The sequence below is a fragment of the Notolepis coatsorum genome (genome assembly GCF_963971535.1).
Source record: "Notolepis coatsorum genome assembly, chromosome: 18".
NCBI classification, from domain to species: domain Eukaryota; kingdom Metazoa; phylum Chordata; class Actinopteri; order Aulopiformes; family Paralepididae; genus Notolepis; species Notolepis coatsorum.
The window spans coordinates 2,316,017-2,325,912 of NC_140182.1; the positions used below are offsets into that span (position 1 = coordinate 2,316,017).

Genomic DNA, 9,896 nt, shown 5'->3' on the forward strand with positions numbered 1-9,896 from the left:
TCAGAAAATTACGGTAATTGCGATTAATTGATAAATATCTTTCTTAATTTTTCATGTTGAGCTATAGATTGTGGATGAATACACACAGAAAGGTACACCGTGCTTTATTTGTTTTGAACGAGACGATTTAGAAACGGGTCCATTGGAAACACATTTCAAGATGGTGGACCGCGCGGGAAACAGCGATGACGTGTTCATGTCGCTCTGATGTGTTCATGTAGCGTTAGCGGTGGCTACACCTCGCCCGGTGGTACTGGTGTTACCAGAGAGCCCAACCATGCCGTCCAAGTGCACCTGGTGCCAGGACTCCTCGGGGCCAAAGAACAATCTGGAAAAAACAGGAATCACCCTTTAATGTGTTAGTTTCGTTGTTTTTTGCTCCACCCCTTAAACACCAACATTGGCTGCACAACCAAACTGACACATTTAAAGGGTGATTCCTGTTTTTTTTTTATTTAAACATTATTTAATCATAAACATGAAACATGATTTAATCATAAACATGAGACATGATAAGGGCGGCTAAGTGGCGCAGTGGGCAAGGCGCTCGCCACTAACGCAGGAGATGCTGGGTTCGAGCCCAGCTCTCGGCGTTGCTACCAGCTTGGCTGGTCGTTCATACTAACACAATTGGCAAGTGTTAGGGGGTGGGAAGCTGGTAGGTGGGGATCGGACGTTGTGGAGAGCGACTCCTACAGGTCGGTTGGTGCGCCTGTACAGCAGAATTAGGAAGCGACGGGGGCGGCGTGTCCCTCCCACACAGACCCTCGCCGCTGAGAGATCACGCTGTACAGGTGAAAAGATGCGACGGCTGCCTCCTCGAGTACCGGAGGGGACACGTGATGCAAGGCTTGGTCCTCACTGCAGCCGACCTGTGGGAGGCATGGTCTAACAACGTTCGAGACAGGGGAGGGGAGAATTGGACGATACGAAATTGGGGACGGGAGAAAAAATAGAAAAATGGGAGAAAAAGTAGATAAAAAAACAAACATGAGCCATATGATGTAACCGTGTTAGTCTGTGGTCCTGGTCTCTTCCGCTGCAGGAGGTCCAGGCGTGCGTGGTGGAGATGGGCGTCACCACCGACGGCTCCAACCATCCGGACAACAAGTATAAAAACCGATACATCAACATCCTGGCCTGTGAGTGGTGGTCAAACACGAGGGGACCCACTGCGCTTAAAATCATCCATCTCTTCTTATGCATATTTTATGCAATAATACGGTCAAAATTATCATCTCACAATATCTTTCTTAGTTTTGACAGTTATAGCGGTATTTCGTTTTTTTTTCCAGTACAAATTACAATGTGATATGTCATTATTTTGTACTACAGTTGTCATGGTGCTATTTAATTCCAAATGATCTATTTTCTATTTGAAAAATAATGCTGCTAAATGTTTTTATTAACACACTTTAAAAATAAATTACAATGTGTAAAAATTCATTAATATTCGGTGTACCTCCCAGTCCGACCCACAGCCAGGACTCTTCTCAATACACCTGCCACATTGACCTTTGTGCCACGTTGACCTTTGTGCCCCCCCCCCCCCCAGATGACCACAGCAGGGTCCGCCTCTCGCCCCAGGCCGACAGAGACGGGAAGATGACAGACTACATCAACGCCAACTATGTCGACGTGAGCGACCATGTTTTTCACTCTTTATTTTCCCATGAATTTTTTGAACTTCTCATGTCTCATTATGGTCATTCATTATATTTACATCCCTCTCTCAAAATCTTTCCCTCCAATGCTAGTTCTAGTTTTGGTTTTAGTTGTTTTTCTCATGTGTTCTCCTACTGTCCCGCTAAATCAAATCAAATGTATTTGTAAAAGCCCCGAAATCACACGTTAATGTCCCCCATGGGGCCGGACAAGTCTTCTTTAAACACGTCAAGAAGAAACATAACAAATCAAGCACAAAAAACCCACCATGAAATCCAAAATAAATGTAAAATAAATAAAGGCAACACTCCCAGACCCCAGACCATACCCCAGCGAAGGTAAGGTAAAACTCACTAAAACCTAGCAATAGGAAAAAAGCACCACAGGCAGTGTGGAGGAGAGAAACCTTAGAAGGGCCGTTCAGGGGGGGGATGTCGGTGGATATGGGTGATAGTAGTGTGGCTATGGATGATCGATGGGTGGAGAATAAAACCGGCGAATAGTTGGTATTATATATGTACACATATACACTGTTCCCAAGATATCAACGCCTGCATCGCCAACCTCATCGAAGACCGTCCACAGATCTCCTCCGTCATCGTACACATTGGGGCCAATGACATATCCGGCACAAACAGTCAGAGGTGCTCAAAGAAAGTTATAATAACACACCCATCACCACCGCGGCTGCAACTGGTAAAACACTCGTCGTCTCCGGCCCCTTTCCATCTCCGAGATACACAGACATGATCTTCAGTCACGTGAGGAGCCTCCACACCTGGCTTAAGGCATACTGCATCTCCAAACACATCACCTACATTGACAACTTCCTGGCCTTCTGGACCAATAGAAATATCTTTTTTGCGAAAGACGGTCTCCACCTGAACTGGGCTGGTGCTCGTCTGCTCTCCCTCTCCATGGAGCTCACCCTGACGTCTCTGCCCTGGTGCCCACGTCCTTGTGCCCACTGGTGCCTGGACCTGGTGCCCACGTCCTTGGATCAGAAGGAGAAAGCAGCAGGTGTGAGTGCAGCGGGGGAAGCTGCTAATAGCAGTATCTATCTACAGCGACACGGGTCGGAGGAAATCCCCACATTCATGAGAAGTGGTCTCTGCAGATTACACAGGAGATTACACACACACACACACACACACACACACACACACACACACACACACACGCACACACACACGCACACACACACACACACACACACACGCACGCACGCACGCACGCAAACACACACACACACACACACACACACACACACACACACACAAACACACACACATCTGTTTTTTTATATTTCTTGTTGTTGTTTATATTTCATACGTTTACATTGTTTGTCTTGTTTTTAACTCCACTGACACTTTTGCCAAGATCATTGTTTTAATCTTGACTGTTCTGTTGTTATGCCCTGTAAGGTGACCTTGGGTGTTTTGAAAGGCGCCTCCAAATACAATTTATTATTATTATATAAATGTAATAAAACACTTGATTTTTATCCTGAAGTCATTGCTAGGTAAGCTGCCCTTATATATCTCCAGACTTCTGTCCTTTTATACAGTACATGCTTTTTTAATACCAGACGAGCAGCAAATGGGATGCTTTTAAATGTTCCTTTGATGCAGTCAGAGCTTGGTAAAGCTGCATTCTCCCACTATGCTCCCTTTTTATGGAATACGCTGCAAGTGAAACTGTGTCTAGAGGCACTTCCTACTGTGAACGCTTTTAAAGGGATGCTACGACTAGCCCTTCATGAAACATGTAACTGTTTTACCTGATGCTATTGCTGATCTGATTATGCTCCTTGCCACTGCACAAATGGCCTTCTGTGTTTGTATTTGTTTAATGTACTGTATATTCTATTATGCCCTGTTTTTATGTTGAAACTTGTTGTGTGCCGTGTTGGTCAGGACTCCCTGGAAGAAGAGATCTTGTATCTCAATAGGGAGGTGTAGTCTGACGTCACTGTGGACTGCCCGCGAGGTCCACCCGTATAGGGATTTATCATTGGGTTATCGGTAGGGATGCTCGATATTGGCTTTTTTACCGATACCGATATTGTCCAACTCTTAATTTCCGATACCGATATCAACCGATACCGATATATGCAGGGTTTCCCCCCCCAAAAAACTGAATAATTTCAGGTAATTAACATTACATATCTCTTGTTGTGTAATTAACACAACATTATGCATACTTTGACAATAAATAAAATAATAATTTGTTCTTACTTGCTTGCCTATGGGTAAATAAAGGTTAAATAAATTTTTTTTTTTTATTTTTTTTGAAAACCGATACCGATATTTTCCGATATCAAATTTGTATGCCAATATCGTCCAATAATATCGGACATCCCTAATTATCGGCTATTGTAACAATTCTGCCGCATGAACATTGAAAAGCTTTCCATTTTTGCACAAAATGAGTTCCCTTCTATCACTAACATTACATTTTTGGTTGAAATAAAATTTGGTGATTTTCTTTTATGATTAATTGCGAATATTTTCATGTTGAGCTATAGATTGAGGATGAATACACACAGAAAGGTACACCGTGCAAATGTTAACGCTTTATTTGTTTTAAACGAGACGATTTAGAAATGGGCAATGGGGAAATACGTTGCGTTGGACAGAGGGTGGAACACGGAAAAACGGCAATGACGTCACCACTACACCTCCCTGTAGACCAGGAAGTAACCACTACACCTCCCTATAGACCAGGAAGTAACCACTACACCTCCCTATAGACCAGGAAGTAACCACTACACCTCCCTATAGACCAGGAAGTAACCACTACACCTCCCTATAGACCAGGAAGTAACCACTACACCTCCCTATGGGACCAGGAAGTAACCACTACACCTCCCTATAGACCAGGAAGTAACCACTACACCTCCCTATAGACCAGGAAGTAACCACTACACCTCCCTATAGACCAGGAAGTAACCACTACACCTCCCTATAGACCAGGAAGTAACCACTACACCTCCCTATGGGACCAGGAAGTAACCACTACACCTCCCTATAGACCAGGAAGTAACCACTACACCTCCCTATAGACCAGGAAGTAACCACTACACCTCCCTATAGACCAGGAAGTAACCACTACACCTCCCTATAGACCAGGAAGTAACCACTACACCTCCCTATAGACCAGGAAGTAACCACTACACCTCCCTATAGACCAGGAAGTAACCACTACACCTCCCTATAGACCAGGAAGTAACCACTACACCTCCCTATGGGACCAGGAAGTAACCACTACACCTCCCTATAGACCAGGAAGTAACCACTACACCTCCCTATAGACCAGGAAGTAACCACTACACCTCCCTATAGACCAGGAAGTAACCACTACACCTCCCTATAGACCAGGAAGTAACCACTACACCTCCCTATAGACCAGGAAGTAACCACTACACCTCCCTATAGACCAGGAAGTAACCACTACACCTCCCTATAGACCAGGAAGTAACCACTACACCTCCCTATAGACCAGGAAGTAACCACTACACCTCCCTGTAGACCAGGAAGTAACCACTACGCCTCCCTATAGACCAGGAAGTAACCACTACACCTCCCTATAGACCAGGAAGTAACCACTACACCTCCCTGTAGACCAGGAAGTAACCACTACACCTCCCTATAGACCAGGAAGTAACCACTACAGCTCCCTATAGACCAGGAAGTAACCACTACACCTCCCTGTAGACCAGGAAGTAACCACTACACCTCCCTATAGACCAGGAAGTAACCACTACACCTCCCTATAGACCAGGAAGTAACCACTACACCTCCCTGTAGACCAGGAAGTAACCACTACACCTCCCTATAGACCAGGAAGTAACCACTACACCTCCCTATAGACCAGGAAGTAACCACTACACCTCCCTATAGACCAGGAAGTAACCACTACACCTCCCTATAGACCAGGAAGTAACCACTACACCTCCCTGTAGACCAGGAAGTAACCACTACACCTCCCTATAGACCAGGAAGTAACCACTACAGCTCCCTATAGACCAGGAAGTAACCACTACACCTCCCTGTAGACCAGGAAGTAACCACTACACCTCCCTATGGGACATTGCTGGATAAATAAAGGATAAATAAAAACGTAACGTCCCGCCGCTCCCCCCGCAGGGCTACAACGTGCCCAGGGCCTACATCGCGGCGCAGGGGCCCCTGAAGTCCAGCACGGAGGACTTCTGGAGGATGGTGTGGGAGCAGAACGTGGGGGTCGTCGTCATGATCACCAACCTGGTGGAGAAGGGCAGGGTGAGCGAGACACACCCCCCCCCCTGACAAACGAAGCAACCGTTGTGATTGGAGGATCAAGCGAAAGAGGGCGGGGCTTGAGATGGGTCAATTGTGTACAACATGGTACACGGATCCTCAATCCAGGAACACGCCAACATCGTGGGGATGTGCTTACCGTCTAAAAGATAAAAAGGCCTACCAATTTCCTCTAGCTAGCTTAGCACAAACGAATGTAAGCGGTTGGGTTGCCACCCGTCCCGTAAAATACCAATTGAATTGGATGATACGAAATTGGGATGGGAGAAAATATAGAAGAAAAGTGTTCAGACAACAATATAAAAGTCATACTGTTCAATTTCATTTCATTTAAATGTTATCCTCCCACTCCTCCCCTCTAGGAGTCTAGGTTACTGCAGCTGAGGTGACACAGGTTAAACACAACCTCATACAACAGTGCTGACTGTTTGTTTTCTATGCATTTCAGGAGTTGGGGGGCTGGCTCCCCAAAATAATTAAATAACATAACCCTAACCCTAAAACCGAAATAAAGTAAAAAAAAATATATATATAGTTACAAAATCTGCCCATTTTCGCCCAAAAAGTTTTATCGTGCGCGCTTCGCTCACGTTTGATGACGGGTGTCCCTTATTTCTATTAGTGAAAGGTGGCAACCCTAGTAAGCGGATACAGACCAGCTAGCCTAGCTGTTAGCCAAAAATATCTCTGAGTTTTAAGCTAGGCTAGTGGTCCGTATCCACTTTTCCATTCATTTGTGCTAAGCTAATGTAGGCTAGCTTGCAGCAGGATAGCTTTCTGCTGAGCGCACAGAGAGGACATTGGTATCTACAGTATCTTGTTGTCTGACTCTGCAGAAGACTTTAAGCACATGTCCCACGATGTTGTCGTGTTCCTTTAAGCCTGTGATGATTTTATTCAAATGGGTACTTTTATAAAAAAAAATTATAAATGCTGTAATACTCGAATGATGAGTCTCAAAGTGTAGCTCGTCTCAACTGAGCTCTGGATTCATTGGGAGTACAGTAAGTAAACGCCAAGGCTATGAGGTGTTTATGGTACGACAACGTGGTCTATGATCACGATTCTTTGGGAAAATGTACATTTGGCACGGACTCCCCCATGTGACTGTTTGGTGATGATGATGGGTGTTATTAAATGCTCCGCCCCCTTTAGAGGAAGTGTGACCAGTACTGGCCAATGGAGAGCCAGGAGGAGTATGGCAGCTTCCTGGTGACCGTGAGGAGCAGCAGAGTGCTGGCGTACTACACCCAGAGGGTCTTCAGTGTGAGGAACACACAGATCAAGAAGGTACTGTGGTAGTAGTAGTAGTAGTAGTAGTAGTAGTAGTAGTAGTAGTAGTAGTAGTAGTAGTAGTAGTAGTAGTAGTAGTAATAATAATAATTCATATAATTTGTATAGCGCTTCTCAGTAACCCGAAGTCGCTGACAGTGGTCGGGAGCACGAGTACAAACAAAGAAACGAAAGCAAAGAAACAAAAACAAAGAAACAACAAAGAAACAAAAACAAAAGGGGCATGACTTTTTTAGTAGTAGTAGTAGTAGTAGTAGTAGTAGTAGTAGTAGTAGTAGTAGTAGTAATAGTAATAGTAGTAGTAGTAGTAGTAATAGTAATAGTAGTAGTAGTAGTAATAGTAGTAGTAGTAGTAGTAATAGTAGTAGTAGTAGTAGTAGTAGTAGTAGTAGTAGTTAGTAGTAGTAGTTTATTCAGTCATCACACAATACAATAATACACAATCATTTAACAATCTTTGATTCGGGTAGTGACTGAAAAGGTACAGACTGAAGCATAATGCTTATACATGCCTGTCCTATATTCTTAACAAAATTAAGAAAATAACAAAAAGCAATTATTCACATTTGTAATCTTCAAAAATAGCTATACAAACCATTTTCTTAACAACTAAAAGCGAATTATTATTATTTTTTTTTTATTGATCTTTTTCCCCCTCCATTTTCCTCCGATTTTCTCCCATCCCAATGTTAGTCGTTATGCCAATTCCCAATCCCCTTCCTGGTCGCTGCGCACTTACCCCCCACAGTCGGTCTGGGAGAGTGGAGGCTACCACGTGCTTCCTCCGACACACGTCCAGCCAATCAACCGCTTCTTTTCACCTGGCAGCACGGATATTCTCTGAGAGGGTGTAACGTGTGGAAGGATCACACTACCCCACTCAAGTCCTATCCGCGCTTAGCAGGCGCCCCGACCGAACTGTAGGAGTTGCTGTTTACAACGACCCGGACCCACCCCGCCAGCTTCTCCCACCCTCTAATACAGCCAATTGTATTAGTGTGAACGGCCAGCCAAGCTGGTGACAACGCCGGAGCTGTGAGCTGGATTCGAACAGGCGAATCTAGCCGCACCGGGGTTTGGTGACGAACGCAATCTCCGTTACGCCACCTGACCGCCCGCGAATTACTCATTCTTAACTGTGTATCAGCATTGTTCCACAAGTTAACCCCAACAATAGAAATAGACCTCCTTTTAATCCCTTTCTTAGCTTTTTGAACAGTACATTTACAAATGTCTCTCAAATCATGTTTTCTTTCATGTATTGAAAAAAAGGGCTCAGTGTTCATCATCACATCACATCATGAGTAGGGTTGGGCACCAAGAACCGGTTCTAATAGGAACCGGTTCCTAAATCTTTTTTTTTTTTTTTACTTTGTTAATTAATACCCTAGTTACAGTACAGCAACCAAATTAAACTATATCAAGTCAACTGACGATGTGAATAGTATGATCTTTTTTTAAAGATTTTTCAAAAAAAATAAATAAAAAAATTCTCCTGCGAAATAAGCTGTGCCCAGTTTTGACCTGCACCTCAAAGAATCGGAATCGAGAATCGTTTAGAACAGGAATCGAAATGGAGAATCGGAACCGGAACCGGAATCGTTCAAATCCAAACGATGCCCAACCCTAATCATGAATGAGTTTATTTCAAACATAAATGGAAAAACATTCAAATAAAACAAAGTAATAAACAGATTAGAAAACAAACAAGCAAACAGAAATGTTCGAAAAGTAGTAGGATGAAGTGTAAACTTGTGTATTCCTACTCCCTTCACACTATATTATCTTATGCAACTCATATTAGCTCATTTTCATACAACCCAAACATCCTTAGATTAGATGATTAGATGGTCATTTATGATATTGACATTTTGTCCCCCATTCTGGATTATCCGAGCCTTTTGAGGAAGTATTTTCTGGGAGCATCGTTGAGGAGGTAGCCTCAATTTTTACTTTGGACGTGGCCAATAAATAGGGATGTTAGATATCGGCTTTTTTACCGATATCCGATATACCGATATTGTCCAACTCTTCATTTCCGATACCGATATCAACCGATACCGATATATGCGGGGTTCCCCCCCCCCCAAAAAACTGAATAATTTCAGGTAATTAACATTACATATCTCTTGTGGTGGAATTAACACAACATTATGCATACTTTTCACAATAAATTAAATAAGAATTTGTTCTTACTTGCTTGCCTGGGTAAATAAAAAAACATTTATTTAATGATATTACATTTTAATGCCAATATCGGCTGATCCCTACCAATAAGTGAGGACCAAGAGCTTCACTTTCTGCGTTATTTCTAAACCTAGCCGCATTTCTGGCAAGACGCTCTCTGATTGGCCGACGCCTGTTTCTACACTGGTTAAGCTTAGGCACTCTTTCGAAGTTGGTTAAGGTTAGAGTTTGTCTTAGAGCAGGGCGATAGAACGCCAGGTAGTTTGCAGGCTGTTTGACGTGGAAATGGGCAAAGACACAGCTCGTCACGCTATTGGGCAAACGCGTCAGTGGCCAATCAGAGAGCGTCAGTCAGTGCCAATCAGAGAGCGTCAGTCAGTGCCAATCAGAGAGCGTCAGTCAGTGCCAATCAGAGAGCGTCAGTCAGTGCCAATCAGAGAGCGTCAGTCA

The 9,896-nt window shown here is 43.8% G+C and overlaps 1 protein-coding gene across 1 annotated transcript in view; it reads left to right on the forward strand.

Annotated features, from left to right (window-relative positions):
• LOC311244788 (receptor-type tyrosine-protein phosphatase zeta-like) overlaps positions 1-9,896 on the forward strand; it is a gene marked incomplete at its 5' end in the record, with an annotated part of 193,581 nt that overhangs the window by 162,823 nt on the left and 20,862 nt on the right. Inside the window, 4 exon segments of the mRNA XM_084334475.1 lie at positions 1,046-1,142; positions 1,556-1,638; positions 5,814-5,948; positions 7,122-7,256. Coding sequence (XP_084190601.1) covers positions 1,046-1,142; positions 1,556-1,638; positions 5,814-5,948; positions 7,122-7,256 — 450 coding nt within the window.